This window comes from Australozyma saopauloensis, chromosome 2, assembly GCF_035610405.1.
Source record: "Australozyma saopauloensis chromosome 2, complete sequence".
Taxonomy (NCBI): domain Eukaryota; kingdom Fungi; phylum Ascomycota; class Pichiomycetes; order Serinales; family Metschnikowiaceae; genus Australozyma; species Australozyma saopauloensis.
The window spans coordinates 1,027,865-1,049,916 of record NC_086132.1 but is presented as its reverse complement, the minus strand read 5'-3'; the positions used below and the strand labels follow the sequence as shown (position 1 = coordinate 1,049,916).

Sequence of the window (22,052 nt, the reverse complement as noted above, 5' to 3'; positions counted from 1 at the left end):
ATCAAGCTCACGTAATGCATACGAAAGCGCCGAAATGGCTCCAGTCGCTAATAAACTTAGATAGCCTTCTTGGCCATCATTTCCTCCTGCAAGTCGAAGGTGTTGCTCTCCACAGCAGAGTCCTTGATAACGGCAACTCTCATGGTGGCCAACAAGTTGTGAGCAGCATTAGAGTGCTGGTAAACAGCACCGTTGAAAGCCTTGGTGGCGTCCTTACCCAAAGAGGCGTTGACCAAAGCAGCTCCACCAGGGTGTTCCTTGATGAAGTTCTTGACGTTGTGGACAATACCGGCGATGATAATGAGACCCTCCTTCTTGGCGATCTCGTTGAAGTAAGAACGGTCCCAGACTGGCAACTCCTGGACGGAGGTACCCCAGTTCAACTTCTCCTTCATTCTGTTCAACTTCTTTTGTTGTTGTTGGTACAAACCTTGCTCGATAGCGTTCTGGGAGAAGGTCTTCAAGTTCCAGGCCAAGCCGAACTTGGACAAGATCCAGATGCAGACCTTGGTTGGGTCGTATTGGTACCACTTCAAGGCGTTTCTGTAGTCGGATGGGAACTCGTGGTGGAAGTTGTGGTAACCCTCACCGAAGGTAACGAAGGCGGTGAGCACGTGGTCTCTTGGGGTTCTTCTGTCGTCGAATGGTTGAGTACCGATCCAGTGAGCCAAGGAGTTAACACAGAAGGTGGCCTGTTGGATGCAGAAGAATCTCAAGATACCACCGTAGATGAAGCCACCCTTCCAGTCACCCCAACCGAGACCGGCAACGACACAAGGCAAGACAACACTGGAGAGAACCATGACGGCCAAGTAGTGACGATGTTGGAAGACAACGATGGGGTCAGAGGTCAAGTCGGAGATATCAGCTCTGGCTCTGTTCTTTGGGTTGGCCTTGGTCAACATCCAGCCCATGTGGGAGTACCAGAAACCCTCTCTGGCGTCGTAGGGGTCTCTGTTGGTGTCTGTGTATCTGTGGTGGATTCTGTGGGAGTGGGCCCACCACTTGACGGAACCCTGCACGGCACCAGCACCGAAGAAGGCAAAGAAGGCTCTGACGGACCAGTGGGCATCGTAGGCCTTGTGGGCAAAACATCTATGGTAACCGGCGGTGATGGAAACACCACACAACACGTACAAGAACACGGCAAGCGCCACGGTCTTCATTTGCGGAGCAGTGGTGAAGGCGTGGTAGAAGCCAATGGCAGGCACAAACACCACCAACACGGAGTTCAACCAGTTGATGTGCTGGTGCCAGTTGGACAACGTCCACGGCTTTTCCGAAATGTGCATCTGCTTTCTGTACTTCTGTCTCTCTCTCTCGTCCTTCTCGTAGAAGGTCTCGGAGTCCTTGGCCATCTGCTCAGCAGTGACGTCGACAATGGACTTGGTACCCATCAACTTACCGCCCAAACCGGCGGCAACCACTCTGGGGTTTTTCTTGTTGGCGCCGGCGGCCAAAGCGTTGAGCGACGTGATGTCCACGCTTTCCAACAGTTCTGGTTGAGACATGGTGAGACGAATGGATATGAGAATTGGGATTAGGGAGGGAATGTCGGGGGGTATATATATGTTGGGGCGCGTCTGCAGGACCGCATCTGGATGAGATTGGCCTACAGTGGCGGGAGGCACGGGTGCCGCGAAACGTTGGGTAAATGGAAAAAAAAAAAAGTCAGGTGGTGCAGGAGCGCCGAAAAAGAAATGATAAGGCCATCCCATACGGATATAAGGTCCAGTGCGGAATATGACGCTACACGGCTACAGTCGATTGGGCTTCAAGTTGTAATTTTTTTTGTTGGAATAGGTAGCGCAATTGCACTTTCTGCAAAATATTGTTTTTGTTTTTTTGGGTCGTTTGGCTGTGTCTCTTTGGTTGTGTCTGGGCGCAGTTGCGTGGTCCTTCAGATTGCAGTCGACCCTGTGAAAAAGAAAGAAACACCGGTTGGGCGGAACAACAGGCAATTTCCACGATAGGAGAAGGGGCTGAACTGGGTGATTTCGGAGTTCGGCCACGCCGGGCCACATTTAATATGGAAGATTCTCGACGGTTGCGGTTGGTGTATGACGGGTCTAGTTCAATCTGTGCAATCTGGATCATGAACCACGGTGCGATTGTGCCATGTAGTGCCAGTGACAGTGCTAATGATAGTGGGTGATAGTGCAATTGATAGTGTAATTGGTAAAAGTTACTGGACTTTTTTTGTTAGTTTCATTTTTTTTTTTCGTTTTTCTCTTCAATTGTCGTTCCTCAATTCCTCAATTCTTTTCAATTCCAATTCCCTCCCTCCAATGCTGTTTCGCTGCGCACCTTGCTTCGGTTTCGCTGCGCAGTGTCAGTTGGCCCTGTCTCATCGTGCATCGCATCCGTGCCCCGTCGGATTGGGAAATTTCTGTGGCTCAACTATTGCCGTCACGAGCCCTGGCCCCAATTACATGTCCAAATCCTGTTATCTCCTAGAGCCTCGGTTCTTCAGTTGTTGGGCCTGTATCGTCTTATGCATTAATAAAGCAATCTGAGACGTCTATCTGCAGGCCCGATCTGGCTGCAAAAAAAAAATCACTTCTCAGTATTGCCCCATAGGCGGCTGAACGCCCATGGACTTATCGGGACACAGTGGTATCCGTTTACTGGAATCAGGAAATTGGACCATTGTCGAGGTATTCTCCTAGGATGTCTTGTTTGTGTTGTTAGCTAAGTGGTTGGATGTGATTGTGTTATTCCCACCAAATTGTAGTATCGTGAGATGTGGCTGCAAATCAGGGACAGGTGAATTGGGATAGATGTCGGTGGTTTGAAGCAGACGTCGTCCTGTTTGGCGTCGATAACACTCTCGTGACCGTCGAAATCTGGCCTCCCTTAAACTGAACAGTGATCAACAGATAAACTACACTAGAAGCATGGCCCGCTACTCACCCTCAGATACTTTACTTCCTTCGTGATTCCGACACTGTTTCTTGACGAATCAAATCGCGTCGCAGGTCGGTTTCCCCTTTGCTGCAATTGAATATTTCATTCCATCGTCTTATTCGGTATCCGTTTCTACATTATCACTACAACTGTTGCGGTGGTCCATTGCTGCGCTTTGATTGTTCACAGAATCGTAATTTTCCTGGTTTTCACTGGTTGAACATCTGCACTGGATCTTTATTCTGCGGTTGATCCATTTGGGTCCGTTTCAACTCATCTGTCTATGCTCCACTCTCCTATCCCCGATTACTCATCAGTACCAACTACCCACCTACGCTAATTTCAACCACAAAGTATTCACGTTGCCTCCAATAACATTGTCGCCCACACCTGCAATACAGACCTACAATAAATCCTCCAGCTCAACCACCACCAGTTCATTTTTTTTTCACTTCTTCCCCACCATTTCACCCTGGTCACGTGACACAGCCATTACTCATACCAATCCCCCCTGATCTCACTCTATTCTGATCCATAAATCTATAAAATTCGGCGAAATTTGCTCAATTGCACTTCACCGACCAAACAATTTCCCCCAAACCTCTTATCACTCGTATTTTGCGCCAATCTGATCCCTCATTCACTCCTTTCCACTTTCTTCGTATACCGTACTGCAGACAAGACGGTCACCGCACCGTCTCCAACCTTCAACCTATCACCGACTCTCCACCAATTGCTCTCCTAACAGAATTGTCCGCCACTGGCCGCTTGAATTCCGTTTAGCTCTACCCAATTGTGTTCTCCTGATTTCCAGCTCCACGCCCGTTTTCTCCGCATCGTCGTACCGTCGAAATTGGCCAACTTATTGCCACTCAAAGTTCGGTCATACATTATCTAAAGAAGCAACAACAGCCGCCGGTTCTGCTTTCGGAAAAAGCACACACTCACGCTTTTGCTCATAACCTCTCTAGTTAGTAACTGGAATTTTTGTAGTAGCGCTGCTATTGGCCGAATTAGATACCCTCTCTCCAAACACAATGTCCCACAATCCCTCGTTTCTGCGTGCGCCCCAGCTGCCCACCGCCAACCACCAACAGCTCCATTCACACCACCTGTCGGTGTCTAGAAAGCCATCCATTGTGGAGATGTTGTCGTCTCCTCCGCCATTACCTGTAGACCACCAACACAACCCCAACGACGACTTCAGCTTGTCGCGGAACACATCGATATCATCGCGTGCGTCGTCCATTTTGCAGCAGACGATGGGCGGCTCTGATTGGACCGATGTGTTGCTTGCAGACTTGGCGGAGTCCAACAAGTTGGTATGCATTAACTCGCTGTACTCGATCCAGAAAGCGTTCGAGACCTTGGTGGCCCACGACTTGACGTCTTTGCCTGTAGCGTTGTCCAAAAAGGACTACGATTTGTCAAATTGCTTGTCGTTCGACTGCTCGGACTTGAACACCTATCTCTTGTTGGTGATGAATAAAATCAACCTTAACGAATTGTCCACGGGGGCGCTTTTCGACGACGAGGGGAAATCTTTGACCAACGAACAGAAACAGGAAAGGCTCTTGCAGATGATCAGCAGGGCCAAGAAGGGCGAGGAGGTTCCCGTGGACTTCATCGTGAAGTTGCACCCCAAGAACCCGTTGTTGAAGTTCAAAGAGTCCGATTCCTTGTTCAGAGCAGTTGAGGCTTTCGGCAATGGTGTCCACAGAGTGGCCATCACTAACAACGAAAACAGAATCACCGGTATTCTTTCGCAGAGAAGAATGATTCGTTTCTTCTGGGAAAATGCGCGCCGTTTCCCATCTCTTGAGTTCTTGCTCAACTCCACATTGCAAGACCTCAAGATTGGCTCGACGCACCCAATGACCATTTTCGGCGACCAGCCTTTGATCGAGGCCTTGCAGAAGATGTTTGACGAGAGAGTTTCGTCTCTTGCCGTTGTTGACCGCAATAAGTTCTTGGTGGGCAACATCTCCATTGTTGATGTGAAAAACGTTTCCTCGACAAAAAACTCCCACTACTTGTTTAAACCAGTAACAACCTTCATCCTGTACAACTTGTCGCAAAAGGGTATCGAGAAGGGCCAGGACCAGTACCCTATCTTCCATGTCAGCAAACAGTCGTCTTTGAACAGAGTGATTGCCAAGCTCGTGGCCACGCAGTCGCACCGTTTGTGGATTGTAGAATCTCGCAACTCGTCTGTAATCTCCACTGGAAACTCTGGCTCGGGTGTCGCTGGTGCTGCCTCAACCGTGGATGGCCTGCTTCCCGACAGTAACCCACAGGATGCGGGTCGTGTCGGCAAATTGATGGGTGTTGTCACGTTGACTGACATCCTTGGCTTATTTGCTCAGCACAAGTCTGGAGTTAAGATTGACCCTCAGAGCGCCCGCAAGAACCGAAGAAGATCCTCGACCTCCACGACTAGATCGTCATTTGAGGGAAACGCCACACACTCGCCTGCCACAAGCTTGACAGCGCCTGCCACTCCTCAAACGGCGGCATCTGCACAGATGCAACCCAACCAAGATATGTTCAGGAAATCATATCAAAACGACGAGGGGCTGCTTTCTGCCAAGGCCATGCCCAGACAATAGGATATATATCGGTAAATGCATGAATGAAGAATCTTTAGCAGCTCCTAGTTCCATTTGAAATTCATAACGAACAGTCTACTGTATTTGTGAATTGAATTGCCCAATAACCAAACAAAGGAAGATTCAACGAAGCTGGCATGAATGAATTTTAGATTACAAAGATGGATATGGGAGAACGCTCCAACGCCTTTCTGTAGCCCCAGTATGTCCGGCCAAACTTTACGTCTATAAAATAAAGTCTAGGGTTTCAATTTCTTGAAAAACACTTAAGAGATCTTCACATAATCAGAGCCTCTATAAGTTCCTATTACACACTAAGAGTTTTGGTATTCAAGTTCGCCCCACATAATTGACCTAATAGGGCTGCACTTTGCCAAATTTTCGAAACCACTTTCAGCCCTAATTGCATTACGTCCTGTAGTAGGCTTCTGGCAAGCCTCACAACTATTAATATCCTAGCAGCACCTCAAAACCATGCCCTGAGAAAACGAGAGAACTCAAAGAATAAATTGCAAACAATTCCATTCAAATGTATCAATTACCGAATTGTATCCTACAAAAGTGTTTCTATGGTTGAGTATGAGTCCCCTCATTGGACACTCTGCCGCCGGGACCTCACACACCACTGGTGAGCCAAATAAATACAGAAATCAGCAATTTCGAGCTTTACAAAGGTAAATTTCCCAATTGAGTGGGAATGGACTTCGGGAAGTTGTGAAGCAAGGGGCAATTTAGGGCTTCAGCCCTAATCACGTGACCTACCAAAACCTTACCTCTCCCGCTCCACGCTTCGCCAGCAATTCCAAACGAATTTCGTGCAAATATCCAGCGTCACAGATCGACACCATCCGCCCCAAACCCATCCATTTTGTCCACTCTGAAGGGCTGCCCCAGAGAACAGATGGAAGGCCACCGAAGGTTACCCGGCGCTGTCACCTGCACAGACGCCCCGCGCCAGCAGGCAGTAATACCCACCTCGTCAAAAAATTTTCTCTTCTCTTTTTTCCTACAACTTTACATCACTAAACAAAAATGGGTAAGGAGAAGCTTCACGTCAACGTCGTTGTTATCGGTCACGTCGATTCCGGTAAGTCCACTACCACCGGTCACTTGATTTTCAAGTGTGGTGGTATTGACAAGAGAACCATCGAGAAGTTCGAGAAGGAGGCCGCCGAGTTGGGTAAGGGTTCCTTCAAGTACGCTTGGGTTTTGGACAAGTTGAAGGCTGAGAGAGAGAGAGGTATCACTATCGACATTGCCTTGTGGAAGTTCGAGACTCCAAAGTACCACGTCACTGTCATTGACGCCCCAGGTCACAGAGATTTCATCAAGAACATGATCACTGGTACCTCCCAGGCTGACTGTGCTATCTTGATCATTGCCGGTGGTGTCGGTGAGTTCGAGGCTGGTATCTCCAAGGACGGTCAAACCAGAGAGCACGCTTTGTTGGCTTTCACCTTGGGTGTTAGACAATTGATTGTTGCTGTCAACAAGATGGACTCCGTCAAGTGGGACAAGAACAGATTCGAGGAGATCATCAAGGAGACCTCTAACTTCGTCAAGAAGGTCGGTTACAACCCTAAGACTGTTCCATTCGTCCCAATCTCTGGTTGGAACGGTGACAACATGATTGAGCCATCCACCAACTGCCCATGGTACAAGGGTTGGGAGAAGGAGACCAAGGCCGGTAAGTCCACCGGTAAGACCTTGTTGGAGGCCATTGACGCCATTGAGCCACCTTCGAGACCAACCGACAAGCCATTGAGATTGCCATTGCAAGATGTCTACAAGATCGGTGGTATCGGAACGGTGCCAGTCGGTCGTGTTGAGACCGGTGTCATCAAGCCAGGTATGGTTGTCACTTTCGCCCCAGCTGGTGTCACCACTGAGGTCAAGTCCGTCGAGATGCACCACGAGCAATTGGAGGAGGGTGTCCCAGGTGACAACGTTGGTTTCAACGTCAAGAACGTCTCTGTTAAGGAGATCAGAAGAGGTAACGTCTGTGGTGACTCCAAGAACGACCCACCAAAGGGTGCTGAGTCTTTCACCGCTCAAGTTATTGTCTTGAACCACCCAGGTCAAATCGCCTCTGGTTACTCTCCAGTTTTGGACTGTCACACTGCTCACATTGCTTGTAAGTTCGACACCTTGCTCGAGAAGATCGACAGAAGAACCGGTAAGTCTTTGGAGGACCTTCCAAAGTTCGTCAAGTCTGGTGACGCTGCTATCGTCAAGATGGTCCCAACCAAGCCAATGTGTGTTGAGGCTTTCACCGACTACCCACCTTTGGGAAGATTCGCTGTCAGAGACATGAGACAAACCGTCGCTGTCGGTGTCATCAAGGCTGTTGAGAAGTCTGACAAGGCCGGTAAGGTCACCAAGGCTGCTCAAAAGGCTGCCAAGAAGTAAGTTATCTAACGATTAACTTTATGTATGGCATATAGCTGTGAATTTGAAGCTTTAGATGAGTATTAATGTAGACCGAGAGGGTGTAGTTAGTAGATTTAGATGGAGCGAAGCTTCCTTCTGTGACTCTGCGAAGAGATGTTTTGCAATCTGACGCGATAAGACTTCCGACTCTGATTTCGTAATGAGGCGTTTGACCGAGCGGAACTCTGATCGATGAGTACATGTACTCTACAATAAGAGTATCTATATACTAACTATATTTGTATCTTCATATTGAGAAATAAAGAAAGAAAAAACGAAAGAAAAAACGAAAGAAAAAACGAAAGAAAGAAAGAAAGAAAGAAAGAAAGAAAGAAAGAAAGAAACAAAAAGTCAATCATCAAAAATGTATTACACTTATCTACTTACACGTTGTGAGGCGCCAATCTATAGCCAGAATCACTGTCTCAATATCACCAAAAAGCAGCACTAACAAATATTAAAACCAGCGATTCTCCTAATTCTCCCAAAACAAATTCTCCCAAACCAAAACATTCCAAAATTCCATCCGCGCGGAGTCTCATCGTGTCTCCCCGATATACCCGGTCTAATAATTATTCGCAGTCAACGGCTCACATGTCATATAGCCTCTCAACCGGTGCGCCGAAATCAGAAACACCCTTGGGGCCATCGCTACCAATAACCACACACACCAACACCAGAGCAGGGCTCATAACCCAGAAAAAAAAACACATATAAGGAGCAGATCCCGCCCCCCAATTTCCCCGTAATCAAAAATTCTCCAACACATATCCCCCTATAAATTACTCCCCCCCCCCATCGCACACGCATCCATCCGCTCGTCTGGAGACTCGGAGTACCTGCAGACACACTATCGCGCTTCCGAGTCAAGAGTGCCTCTAACCTCATGGCTCTGACTCCGTCTGTTGTAGATAAAAGGAACCGATGCCGCCAGCATCCCAGCGCTGATTTTTTTCCCCATTCTGCTCCAGACTTCGCTAGTGTAGATCCGCCGCTATTGTTCTCGACCACTCGCCCCGCCGCCAGCCGTCCAGATCATAGATTTCGCTTATCATGTTGCAGGCTTTGAGAGTGTTCAGAAACACATCTGCCGCCAGATGCGCTTCCAGAATTTCCAGAAACGGCAGAATTTCTGCAACTTCTGCTGCCACATTTTCTGTCCGTAGATCCGCCACCACAAAGGCCGACACGCTGAGCCCCCACTACACGCAAGTGTACAACCCAGCCCAGACCGTGGGATACGATAAGCTCGACACGTTTGCCAGACGCCATTTCGGCCCCTCGCCCGACAACGTGCAGCTCATGCTCCTGAAGCTCGGCTACAAGGACTTCGACGAGTTTTTGAGCGCCACGGTGCCCGCACACGTTCTCATCAAGAGAAAGCTTGCCGTTCTGCCGGAGAACGGATACACCGAGCTGCAGATGCTTGAGCACTTGGAGAAGTTGGCCGGAAAGAACAAGATCGTGCGCTCGTTCATCGGTAAAGGCTACTACGGAACGCATGTTCCTCCGGTGATCCAGCGTAACTTGTTGGAGAGCCCAGAGTGGTACACCTCCTACACACCATACCAGCCCGAAATCTCCCAGGGCCGTTTGGAATCGCTTCTCAACTACCAGACCATGGTTTCGTCCTTGACGGGCTTGCCTATGGCCAATGCGTCGCTTTTGGACGAGGGTACAGCTGCCGCCGAGGCCATGGCCATGTCTTTCCACAACTTGCGCGGAAAGAAGGCCAAGTACGTGGTGGACTCGCAGGTGCACCCCCAGACGATCGACGTCATCCAATCCAGAGCCTCCAAGCTTGGCGTGGAATTGGTTTTCCTCCAATTGAACACCAACGAGGGAGTTGCCGAGTTGGAGAACATCGCCGCCGAGACCTGTGGTGCTTTGGTCCAATACCCTGCCACCAACGGTCAGCTCAGCGACTACGAGCGTGTCGGTGAGATTGTGCACGCAAACAAGGGTTTGTTTGCCGTCGCCACCGACTTGCTTGCATTGACTCTCTTGAAGTCTCCCGCCGACTTCGGCGCTGACATTGCCTTGGGTAACTCGCAAAGATTCGGTGTGCCCTTTGGCTATGGTGGTCCTCATGCCGCCTTCTTTGCAAGCACTGACAAGTTCTCCCGTAAAATGCCGGGCAGAATCGTCGGTGTCTCCAAGGACAGATTGGGCAACCAGGCGTTGCGTTTGGCCTTGCAAACCAGAGAGCAGCACATCAAGCGTGAGAAAGCCACTTCCAACATCTGTACAGCCCAAGCATTGCTTGCCAACATGGCAGCCATGTATGCCGTCTGGCACGGACCTCAGGGCTTGAAGAACATTGCATCTAGAGTATATGGATACACTGCTGTCCTCGCCGCACAAATCGCTGACAACTCCGCCCACAAGATCCAAAACTCCGCTTTCTTCGACACCATCACCATTGAATTGAGTGGTGTCTCCGCCGATGAAGTACTCCAAACCGCTTTGGAGAAGCATAACATCAACATTTTCAAGGTCGACGATTCTTCTGTCTCTGTTTCATTTGACGAGACAGTGACCAAAGAGGAGCTTGCTGGCTTGGTTGAGGTGTTTACTGGCAAGCAAGCCGATTTGCCAGCAGAGCTTCCTCGTATTCCATCCGAGTGGCTCAGATCTGACGAGATCCTTACAAATGAGGTTTTCAACACCCACCATTCCGAGACCGCCATGTTACGTTACTTGCACTTGTTGCAAAGCAAGGACTTGTCCTTGGCCAACTCAATGATCCCATTGGGTTCATGCACCATGAAGTTGAATGCCACCGTTGAAATGCAGCTGTTGTCGTTGCCAGGTTTTGCCTACATTCACCCATTTGCCCCAGTCAACCAAGCTGAAGGTTACAAGGAGATGGTCGACGAGTTCGAGAAGGACTTGAGTGACATCACTGGTTTTGCTGCCACCACTTTGATGCCAAACTCTGGTGCTCAAGGTGAGTACACCGGATTGGCTTTGATCAGACAATACTTCAAGGCTCGTGGTGAGTTTGAGAAGAGAAACATTTGTTTGATTCCAGTGTCTGCCCACGGAACTAACCCCGCTTCCGCCGCCATGTGTGGTCTCAAGGTTGTTCCTGTCAAGTGTTTGGAGGATGGTCTGATTGATTTGGTTGACATGCAAGCCAAGGCTGAGAAGCACAAGGACAACCTCTGTGCTATCATGATCACCTACCCATCCACCTATGGTTTGTTCGAGCCTGGCGTGCGCCAAGTGATCGACACTATCCACAATGCCGGTGGTTTAGTCTACTTGGATGGTGCCAACATGAACGCCCAAGTTGGATTGACCTCTCCTGGCGATTTGGGAGCTGATGTTTGTCACTTGAATATTCACAAGACCTTTGCCTTGTCTCACGGTGGAGGTGGACCTGGCCAAGGCCCTGTCTGTGTTGCTAAGCACTTGGTACCATACTTGCCAAAGCATCACTTTATTGACGTTCCTCATGTTACCGAGGAGTCGATCAAGGCTGTCAACTCTGCACCATTCGGTTCTGCCGCTGTGATTCCTGTTTCTTACTCTTACATCAAAATGCTTGGATCTACCGGTTTGCCATACGCTTCTGCCTTGGCAATTTTGAACGCAAACTACATGTTGTACAGACTTAAGGATGTTTTCAACATCATGTTTGTGGACCACTCCGAGGGCAAGGGTATCAAGCACTGTGCGCACGAGTTCATCATTGACTTGAGAGAGTTCAAGGCTGCCGGCATCGAGGCCATCGATGTTGCCAAGCGTTTGCAGGATTACGGCTTCCATGCACCAACCATGTCCTTCCCAGTCGCTGGAACCTTGATGATTGAGCCTACCGAGTCCGAGAACTTGGAGGAGTTGGACCGTTTTGTTGAAGCCATGTTGTCGATCCGTAAAGAAATTGACGCACACGCCAACGGTGAGGCCTGGGGCCAGGTGTTGAAGAACGCTCCACACCCTCTCAATGACATCATCTCGTCGTCGCAAGAGGACTGGGCCGCTCGTGGCTACACCCGTGAGCAAGCTGCCTTCCCACTTCCATACTTGAAGACCTCGAAATGTTGGCCAACAGTTGCACGTGTGGACGACAGTTACGGAGACATCAACTTGATGTGCACCTGTCCTTCTGTTGAAGAGGTCGCTGGCGAGGCATAATTGGGAAGGATATTTATATACAAAAGGAAATGATACAGTAATATAGGTAATACAATAAAGATAGAGATGGAAAGATAGAATCTTGAGCGACACAAAAGAATAGAGATAGAACAATTGGTGATAGAATAATAATCGATGTAGTGTTTTGCATTTGAAATTCAAGTCAAATTCATAGCCCAATCTCCAATTTCAATCTGTATGGAAGTACCTCTAAGCCCACACCCTGAAAAAAATGCCCTTGTATATAAACACTTAACCAAAAAAAGCAAAAGCACATCCATAGGTCTAAAGAAATTTCACCGCATTCTTATTTTTCGTAGCCTCGTCTTTTTGCCCCACGTACAGCTAAGACCCAAGATACGCCATCCTGCACAGAACCACAGAGGTCTCCACTACTATTTTGTATCTATTCCACCAACACCCCAATAAACGCCCCCATTTGGCCGTTTTGCTACAAAATAAAAGCTGCAGGAAAGTCCATAGGCAGATACAAAAACCCGTACACCTTCACCCCGCTCTCACTGAACTATAAATACCGCCCCAAATCCCCCTCCCCCCTCCCACAAAAATGGACTGGAACAATGTCCGAAATAAACGCTCCTCGGTCGGCGCCTTGCTGAATTACCAAAACTACAACCCCCAGACTTCGCCCCAGCGGTACCCCGTGTCCGCCTACTTCGCTGAAAACGACTCTTTCTACTCGCATGGACCAAACGGAAACAGAACCTCATATTTCGAGTCCCAGCATCCGCTCTACTGCGCAGACTGGCAGACTGCAAGCGGCAGAGACTTGGTGGCCCTCAGTTCCTTTCGCGAGGGATACCAGAACCGAATTCAGGTGGTTCTGGGCGCAGCTTACCACAGACGGAATACCGACGATGAAGATCCAGCAGCAGCAGGAGCGACAGATGAACTCGACGCGGCAGCACAGTATCTGTGCGCGTTTGATTTCTCGCTAGCGGCCGAGGCGCCCGTGGATTATCCCGTGACGCATTTGCAGTGGGATCCACTGGGATATACCCGCATCGCAGCCTCGTCCGAGGTGCTTCGACTCTATCTGCTTGACTGCGAAACACAGCCGGAGCCGACGCTTGTGCAGACGCATTTGTTGGCCAACAATTCGACTGTGCACGGCAGTGGGCCCGACCTGTATGACATCAACACCTTCCCGCCAGTAACGTCATTTGACTGGAACAAAACAGACCCCAGCCTCATCATCACACTGTCTGTAGACACCACATGTACTGTGTGGGATCTTAATCGGTCTGCGGCCACGGGAAAGCACAAGAACTCCGCACAGGTGAAGACACAGCTCATCGCGCACGACTCCGAGGTTTTCGACGTAAAGTTCATCCATAGCAGCACCAACGTGTTTGCCAGTGTGTCCAATGATGGCTCCATGCGCGTGTTCGATCTTCGGTCGCTTGAACACTCTACTATCATCTACGAACCTACGCAAACGGTGGCTTCAGATACACTCGGACAGTCTTTGGGCGCGCCCTACAATCCACAGGCGCTTCTACGGTTGCTGACTTCGAACGTGGACCAGCACCACTTGGCCACTGTCGGCGTCAATCTGAACCAGGTGCTAGTGATTGACATGCGCATGCCTGGCGTGCCCATAGCCACCCTCGACGGTCTGTTTGGAGGCGTCAGCCATACCGCCATCAATCTGATTGCTTGGAATCCGACATCAAATCTTCTTCTTACCGGAGGTGACGACTGCCAGGCCCTCGTTTGGGACTTCACTCGGGGTTCATCTGTGTCGACCCTGTCTATGAATTCTCACGACGGCTCGGTTGTGATAGATACCCCAGAGCTTGCGTTCCCGGAGGATTTGGAGGTGAACAACGTCTGTTGGCGTGAAGGCGATCCTGGAAACTGGATGGGTGTTGTCAGTGGAAAGGGCTTCCAGGCAGTACAGGCGTGGTAGATCTCGTAGTCGTTCAATTAGCACAGATGTGGTTGTGATCCATAGTCTAGCAGCGCAGATGTGATTACGATCAATACTCAATTAATTAGCACAGGTGTGAGTATGATCAATCGACCATAAGCACAATAGATGTGGGTATGATCAACTAGCCAAAAGCAGCGCAAATGTGGGTATGATCAATTATCCAAAAACAGCACAAATGTGGAGATTTGTTATCTGTCAAAATTGCAGCCGAGCCAAAAATAGACCCGACCTCTTATTTTTCGATTTCGGACTGCCGCAAAAAGGGCCATTACACCATACACCATTCAATGCAAGGTGCACATGCTGCAGTAGCGCATATTGCAAGAATGGTCGCGAGATCTGCCGAACCGTGCAACACAACCATCCAAATGTGAAACCACGACTGAACAGAATTTGCGCACAGTCCATTTGAAAACGTCCTATCAGATTGAAGGGCACTGATTAAGGTTCGTAAAATGGCACGCGTCCTGTGTACGGGCCCAACCCTAATAAACGAGCCCTACTGAGGCGAAACGAAAACAAAGCAAAAGGCCACAAAACACAACAAAGGGAACACTTTTCCAAAAAATCATTCAAAACAGACATTTTCGCAGCCCCAGACGCCTCGTCCGCCAACCTTCCCATCGACAGCCAGCAGCCCCTTCACCCTTCGCAGCTCCTGCGCATCCCTGTCGCATGGTAACACTGACCCCAATTAATGCACCCCTTCAGGGAATATAACCAAGGGAATTTTTGGAACCGCAAGCGCTATTTTGAACCACGTACGACCGCCGCGTAATCCGCACCCATATATATACATATATAGACTCTTCGCTTTCCATCGAGTGTCCCTACGTAATTCTCGATTGTGGTTCCATCCATTGACCACACCACCAGTGAACAACAGCCATATCGGACACCGGCATTGGAGACTCTGCGAGGAAACTGAACACAATATAATATTCCTTTCAGTTCTGTGCCCACTATCCACATTAATTATTTGGTCTCATCTCGTAAATTGGATCCATCGCATCGTATAAACTGGACCCATCTCATCGCATACTCTGCCACTTTGCCAATTGAACCACCCAAACCAGTGTCCCAACCCCGCCGAAACCCGTCTATCCAGCGTCGATCTATTTTCGTCGCATCGGTGATTCGCATTTCTTTTCAGATCATCCCTTCGTTCTATTCTTAGCGAAGGAGGTCTCACCTCTAAACATTCACGACACCCTGCAGTCCCGGCACTGCACACAGAGCGCCTATTCCTGTCAGCTGCACGTAATTTAGGGATAATCTATCTAATTCGACCAAGAGTCCTGCAGAATATCCCACATTATATACAGGACACAACCATCCAATTTTCTTCCATTCCCAAAACCTCAAAAATGTCATCCTCCACGTCTATTTCTGTTCTTGCAACCGAATCCGTGCACCCAGAATTTCCGGCTGCTCAAACCCTTCCGTTTCTCTGGCCCGCCGCTTCCGCACCCCTCGAAGCTCCCGATTTGCCGCTGCTAGTGCTCATCAAACGGGCTACCGAAAACAACGTTTCGTCCTCTGCGCTTCCGACGTCGCTCGAAAGTGCATCATCGCGTCCGCCGGAACTTTCTCTTTCCAGCAGCGCAACTCCCACGTCGCTAGCGTCTCTGACGGCCCTTCTGTCGACCATTTCCACACCTAGGGAAAGTAGCCAGAACACAAACACTGGCGCACTTACGAGCACCAGCTCTTCGAAATCCGCTTCTCCAAGCACAACTTCGTCGTCCGCATCTTCCATGTCTACCAATAGTCTGTCGCTGGCTGTGCTGTTGTCCAGCCTGAGCAGTTGGCTGCTGGCCACCCTTCTGCTGTCCAGCGAGCGTCTGAGCTCCGCTTTGCTGAGTTCTGCGACGCTGCTGCTGGTGAGCTCATCACTGTCATCTTCGTCGTCGTTTTCGTCATCGTCGTCGGCCGTTTCGTCGTCTTCTTCTGCATCGAGCAGCGCGCTGCTGTCTCTGTCGCTGGCCGCATCGTCCAGCTCCTCTGTGTCGTCGAGCTCTTCGCTTTTGCTGAGCTCGTCGTCCTCTTCGTCCTCTTCGTCCTTTTTTTCGTCTTCCTCGACGTTTTCGTCCATAAGTTCTTCCTCTACTGTAACTTCTCTGGAGACACTGCTGTCCACGTTCAGCTCCTCGTCGCTTTTCCCCAGCTCCACGTCGACGTTCCCGCTGTCGACCTCTAGTTCTCTGTTTTCGTCCACTAAAACGACGCCTTCTCTGTCGGCACCATCGACCACTGTTCCACCATCCTCTAGCTCCATGCGCTCGTACTATTCCACGATTGTGCTGCCAGACACCACGATCACAACCTTGATCACTGTGCCCACAGCTGCAGAGACCAATAATAATAATAACCCAGGTAGTGGAGGCAGCCAGACAGGAAAACTTGTAGGTGGCATTGTGGGCGCCATTGGTGGATGTCTCATCATCGGTGTGTTTGCATTTTTATTTCTTCTCTGGCGCCGTAGAGGCAGAATAACCAACCAGCTGCCGGACTTTGCTGACGACAACCTGGAAGAAAACCAAGAGAAATTTGGTTTCAAGAAGTTGTTTGGCGCTAAGTCGACCCCTCCTTCGGGAACCCGCGGTGTGTCCGGATACAATGACTTGGAAAACCAGCTTAACGTTAAGTCTGCTGCTTTAGGCGGTGCAGCTGGTGCCCAATATGGATCTCATGATACAGACACAGATTTCGAGTACAGAGGTGTTAGCAACAGCAACAACTTGGGCTCCGTGTTCCGCTCCAGTGGCAACAACACCGGTCTGAATAGTGGTGGCATGAATTCGAGCTCGGCAAGTACTCGTCAAAACCACTCTCGATATAATTCTGTGGCGGGACCGCCAATGGAAACAATGGACGAGGGTGACCATGCACAAGATATCTTTGATTTCAACACCGACAATACTGTCGAGCTGAGTGAAGACCGTCTGTCTGAGTTTGATTTCGATGACGATGTTTTGCGACCTGAACGACAGCCGGTATTCCCTAGTGGCGATTATCACAGCAACACATCCAAGCTGCGATTCACAGAGGAGATATAGTATGTCGATTTTGGAGCCGCTCTTATTTAATCAATCTAATAATTAATTCATTAGAACGTCGTAGGATCGTAGAGATGAGGCGATCAGAGTACTTAAGAATAGATTGAGACCTTATGAATAACAGTTTAATGGATTCTAGCCCATGCAGCATTATGTAAATGCTCTTAGTGACACTTGATACATTATTTATTAATGGGATTTGAATGAGATGATATATTTCAATATAGTGTTTCAAGAGGCTTTGTAGCTTTTCTAGATCTGTGAACTTACAAGATATAAAGCGCTGCGTTCCACAAGACTAACATTAATACTTTAGATGCAACAATTGAAGATTGCAGATATATAGAATTATACTGAGGCAAGTTTTACTCGTATACGGAAGTGAGCTGCTTCAATACCGCTGTTTGACGAGTAAATCTATACCATCAAGAAGGGACTCATGTCATAACTGATCGACCAAATCGCGGCAATTTTTTCCATTCAATATTATTTAAATAAGAGTCGTTCTTTCTCAATCGAAAAAGATAAGAAATTCACTGAGCGGGACTTTCTCAGTCGCAGATCCCATACCACAAGCCAATAGCACATTAAATTGACACAACAAAAACAATTCCACCCCCAAACTAATCAAAAAACAATAAAGACAGATTTAAAATTGAAATACTTCCCCCAAATTTACACTCTTCTCACCACCAAATGCTACCACTTCACCTCCAGTCCACACACACTATACCCATGAACAGAACCCACTCACTCACCCACCCCACGACAATAAATGCCGCAACTCCCAATCCAAAAAATATAAAAGGACCCCGCATCCCCCCATCAAAAAATCCCAGCCCCAAAAATTCATCCGTGCACCCTCCCCCCACCACACCTCCCATACTCCCTCTACTACACATTAGCATACAGGCCCCAAAATTTTCACCACCACTCCACTCCACATGTCCGCCAAAAACGTCCTCATCAAGCTCATTGTGGGTGCGGGCCAGGCCGCTCCAGCGCCTCCCGTCGGTCCGGCGCTCGGTTCAAAGGGTGTCAAGGCCATCGACTTCTGTAAAGAGTTCAATGCCAGAACCGCCAACTACGCTCCCGGCATTCCAATTCCGATTCTCATGACCGTGAAACCCGATAGATCGTTCCTGTTCGAGATGAAGTCGCCCCCTACGTCGTGGCTCATCTTGAAGGCTGCAAATGCTCCCAAGGGAAGCGATAAGCCGGGACACAAGTCTGTGGGCACCATTTCGTTGAAGCACGTGTACGAGATTGCCAAGATCAAGAAGACCGACGAGAGACATAAGGACGTGGAGATGCGTGCGATTTGTAGCTCTGTGATTCTGACGGCTGCTGCTGTCGGTGTCGATGTGGTAGCATAGACCAAAGCTTGTATATATATATAATGGGAGGAAACTTAGTGGTGATTGTAGAGAAGTTTTTCTTTTAAGAATTGTGGTTTTAATGAATTTAGGCTGTTTTGATTGTTCTGATAGTTTGTGTAAGTCTGTTTGTTCGTCTGGCGTATTGCTTTAGTGTGTATCAAACTGCATTCTATATCAACGTTTAAGGAGTGCTTAGTGCATGTGTCTGTTTATTTGTGTCCGCTACGTCTTCTTTTTCTTCTCAAAGGCAGCAATGTGTGCCTTCGACTGGTCCACCGTCGTATGTTCGTGGTCCTCTCCCTTGTCCACCTGGTAATTCACCGCGCCGTCAAAATGGATCTTTTCATCCACAGTACACATCTGGATGCTTTTGAGCCACCCGTCTTCAAAACACTCTTCAACAGAGATACGGCATGCGGGCGCAAGCTCCACCATGCGCCCAATCAACGGCCTACAATCTTCGGGTAATGCGCACAACAACCGGCCCACTCCGGTCTCATTGGACGTGTGGGGACTTCCCTCGATGTCGGCGTCTTGTGGTTTGCCGTCAACCTCGAAAATAGCACTCTTCAAGTCGCTCATGCCTCCAAGAGCACCGTCCTTGTCGGGCTCCCGAATGAGACTGTCGTTGAGTGAAACACCATCTTCGCGAGTAGCAAACAATTTGAAACTGTTGTCAATCAACTTAGGGACCTTCCATGGAAACTTCTTCAACATCATGCAACAGAAGATGATGGCAACAGACCACACATCGACTGGTCTCGGATCATACTTGTTGAACACACAAACCTCAGGCGCCAAGTATGGGTCCGATCCAACAATTCCGTGTGCCTCAATTAATGTCTTTGTGAATGGGTACGAGAACACCACAGCGGAACCAAAGTCGATGATCTTGACAACTCCCCGAGCGTCTACCACACAGTTATCAAGTTTCAAGTCTCTGTGGGCCAATCCCATTGAGTGCAAGTAGTTCACACCCGTGAGAATTTGCTTGAAGCAGCAGTTGATCTCCTCGCGAGACATTTGGTTCGACATCACAATAGCGAAGAGATCGAAATCACAGTACTCCATAACTTGCAAGATGCGCTCGTTTTCGTAGCAGATTTCAACGGTTTCGATGATGTTGGGGTGTTTCAAAGTCGAGCCAATACAATATTCACCAGTGATTTTTTTGGCATACTCTCTTTTCGATTCGTTTTGGTGCTTTGCTCTGAACTCCTTGACAGCAAAGACCTTTTTGTCTGATAATCTGTTCACTAACCGAACAGATCCACCAGCACCAGCACCCAAGTTCTCTTGATATTTACTGTATCTCTTTGAGAAGGGCAATTGTTGTTGATTTTGATTGATAATTCCCAGAACAGAACCCTTACGGTCGGCTGAGGTGCGGAAGGATGGGGTTCGACTCATGGAGTTGACACTGTAACCATCATATCCGCCGGGAGATTGAGAAATCGAGGTTTCAGAGTTCATTGAAGTATAGGACTGATTTGTCAAGGAGGTATTAAAATTAGGAGTTTGGGGCGTTCCGACCGACCCATTCAAATTGTTTGAACGTAATGAGTTAGACAAATTGTTAATCGCAGACGACAGCGGGGAGCTGCCGGATTTTTTGAAAAAACGCTTCAAGTTAGCCATGGAATTGTGTCTAGAGCCAACCACGGGAGGAGGCATAGCTACATCGATGGATCCCAGACCCGAAGATGAGGGAGACATGCCAAAGACTTGAGGCTCGGCTTGAGCGTTGTTGTAAAGCAGGCCTAAGTCGGTAGAAGACTGGTTTTGTTTTGGTGCCTTCTTCGAGGAGAACATAAATGACAAACTCGAGTGGGAGCCCAGGCGAGCACTGGTAGATAAGCCGTTTTGAGCCTGCGCTTGAGCCTGGGCCTGCGCAACTCGCTGTTTCGAAATGACAAAACGAGGCTCGATTGAATGTGAGCCAACCTGAGGAGACAGGAAGTGGATCGACGAAATAGGCTGTCCGTTTGGAAGATTTGGAACATGATCCTGCGGCGTTTGGGAGGACATGCGCAACGCATTTGAAAGGTTCGAGGAGCTGAAGCTTCCAGCGCCAGCAGACTTACCTAAAGACGCGCCCACGGTAGATGAGGATCTACCACCTGGAACAGCATATGGAATAGATGAAGACAAACTCTCACTTCCATATCCACCAGTGGAGAAGAAGGATGTGTGAGAAACCGAGTTGGTTCTGTTGACTCGCGGACTAACACCACTCAAAGGACCTCTGGCAGGAATCAGTCCCAAGTAGGAATTGTCGAACGTGCGGCCACTGGAAACATCACGCGGAGAAGAATCGAAACCCCCAGTCACCACCACGGGGCCCTTACCTCGCTGCGACGAGGATAAGTTCAGCACGTCGGTCGGCGAGCCGCCCAACGAGATGGCATCTTGGGCAATTACGCCATCGAGCGTCTGCGGAGTGGGGATGGATTGCTCCGGATCAATCTGGACTGGAATATTGGACCCGGACTCGACGGGCGTGGCATTTAATGACATGTCCGGATGTTCCGGGATCGCCGAGTCGATGGTCGGAGGATTGGCCGCAATGGCCCCCGAAGAAGAACCCTCGCTGAGAAGCTTGGTCAACGTGCTGACCGGCTGCTTGGCGGCAGCGGGGCGGGATGCCAGCGGATGGTCCATTCTTGGGTTTTTCAAGTGGTATGGCGGGTAGAGCGGAATTTTCGGCGGGCTGCGGTTTCAATCGGGGCACGCCGGATGGTCTAACGGTTCAAACAATCTTTTGGCAGAGCAAGCAGGGGCAAAATTCCGTCCGACTAGCCAAAAAGGGTGTGATTGATTGAGATACGTGCTGAATCTGGATTCCACGAACAGAAGAGCAGCAAGTGGGGTAAATGGTGGTATGGATAATACAAGCGTGAACCGGATATCAAGAAAATTCTTTTGGCAGTCTCGTTTCCTGGAACAGAGTGTGTTTCTGGCGGAGATCAGTTGGTGACTAATACCTCAAAAAAAAAGCAGTAGATCTGCGAAAAATGATGTCTGGCGGACGCAGAAAAAAGCAAACTATTCGGAGCGAGGCGGCGGTTCGGCTGAGATGCAAAGAATTGGCCCAATGTCGCAGACTCTGGTCTTGGGAAGTTGGATTACTCTATGGGAACGTCAAGTCAATGGGTGTAGTGCAAATTACGCCACGAGCACGAAACAAAAGAGGAAATGGACAGGGGAAGAGCGGTTAGGAGCACACGCGCAATTTGATTGGACAGCAGCAAAGATCCGTGTAGAAGTGCAATCCGATTCTTTTCCTCTAGTATTGGTCTACCTTCGACAAGCAAGTGTGGGTGTGCGTGCACGGTGCCGGATACCGTGGCCCGGTATAGGAGGCGAGATAGCGATAGGACAGGACGGGAAACAGATAAGGTTTCTGCGGGCACGGTTAGGAGCGAGGACGGCGGAAATGGGTGCGGGTGTAGGAAATTTGGATCATTTTTCCCGATGCGGGTGTGGTTGCGAGCTTTTGGCCGAATGTGTGGGCTGTGATTGGAGGGCGCCTAGTGGTGTTGTAGGATAGGATGGGGGGCATAAAAAA

The 22,052-nt window shown here is 49.2% G+C and overlaps 9 protein-coding genes across 9 annotated transcripts; 7 read left to right on the top strand and 2 right to left on the bottom strand.

Moving 5' to 3' along the window:
* Positions 1-56: 56 nt before the first annotated feature.
* PUMCH_001672 (uncharacterized protein) lies at positions 57-1,718 on the bottom strand (the record flags this gene model as incomplete). The annotated part of the gene is made up of 1 exon (XM_063020712.1): positions 57-1,718. One exon carries the CDS (start codon positions 1,716-1,718, stop codon positions 57-59), a length of 1,662 nt encoding a protein of 553 aa, XP_062876782.1.
* A 2,226-nt stretch (positions 1,719-3,944) lies between these two features.
* On the top strand, positions 3,945-5,516 carry PUMCH_001671 (uncharacterized protein; the record flags this gene model as incomplete). The annotated part of the gene is made up of 1 exon (XM_063020711.1): positions 3,945-5,516. One exon carries the CDS (start codon positions 3,945-3,947, stop codon positions 5,514-5,516), a length of 1,572 nt encoding a protein of 523 aa, XP_062876781.1.
* Positions 5,517-6,548: 1,032 nt separating this feature from the next.
* On the top strand, positions 6,549-7,925 carry PUMCH_001670 (translation elongation factor EF-1 alpha; the record flags this gene model as incomplete). Its single annotated transcript, XM_063020710.1, has 1 exon — positions 6,549-7,925. The coding sequence occupies one exon, from the start codon at positions 6,549-6,551 to the stop codon at positions 7,923-7,925; it is 1,377 nt and encodes a 458-aa protein (XP_062876780.1).
* A 1,074-nt stretch (positions 7,926-8,999) lies between these two features.
* Positions 9,000-12,089, top strand: PUMCH_001669 (uncharacterized protein; the record flags this gene model as incomplete). Its single annotated transcript, XM_063020709.1, has 1 exon — positions 9,000-12,089. The coding sequence occupies one exon, from the start codon at positions 9,000-9,002 to the stop codon at positions 12,087-12,089; it is 3,090 nt and encodes a 1,029-aa protein (XP_062876779.1).
* Positions 12,090-12,657: 568 nt separating this feature from the next.
* PUMCH_001668 (uncharacterized protein) lies at positions 12,658-14,022 on the top strand (the record flags this gene model as incomplete). Its single annotated transcript, XM_063020708.1, has 1 exon — positions 12,658-14,022. One exon carries the CDS (start codon positions 12,658-12,660, stop codon positions 14,020-14,022), a length of 1,365 nt encoding a protein of 454 aa, XP_062876778.1.
* A 1,391-nt stretch (positions 14,023-15,413) lies between these two features.
* On the top strand, positions 15,414-17,105 carry PUMCH_001667 (uncharacterized protein; the record flags this gene model as incomplete). The annotated part of the gene is made up of 1 exon (XM_063020707.1): positions 15,414-17,105. The coding sequence occupies one exon, from the start codon at positions 15,414-15,416 to the stop codon at positions 17,103-17,105; it is 1,692 nt and encodes a 563-aa protein (XP_062876777.1).
* Positions 17,106-18,049: 944 nt separating this feature from the next.
* On the top strand, positions 18,050-18,481 carry PUMCH_001666 (uncharacterized protein; the record flags this gene model as incomplete). Its single annotated transcript, XM_063020706.1, has 1 exon — positions 18,050-18,481. The coding sequence occupies one exon, from the start codon at positions 18,050-18,052 to the stop codon at positions 18,479-18,481; it is 432 nt and encodes a 143-aa protein (XP_062876776.1).
* A 225-nt stretch (positions 18,482-18,706) lies between these two features.
* Positions 18,707-21,145, bottom strand: PUMCH_001665 (uncharacterized protein; the record flags this gene model as incomplete). The annotated part of the gene is made up of 1 exon (XM_063020705.1): positions 18,707-21,145. The coding sequence occupies one exon, from the start codon at positions 21,143-21,145 to the stop codon at positions 18,707-18,709; it is 2,439 nt and encodes an 812-aa protein (XP_062876775.1).
* A 415-nt stretch (positions 21,146-21,560) lies between these two features.
* On the top strand, positions 21,561-22,034 carry PUMCH_001664 (uncharacterized protein; the record flags this gene model as incomplete). Its single annotated transcript, XM_063020704.1, has 1 exon — positions 21,561-22,034. One exon carries the CDS (start codon positions 21,561-21,563, stop codon positions 22,032-22,034), a length of 474 nt encoding a protein of 157 aa, XP_062876774.1.
* Between the last annotated feature and the right edge of the window lie 18 nt (positions 22,035-22,052).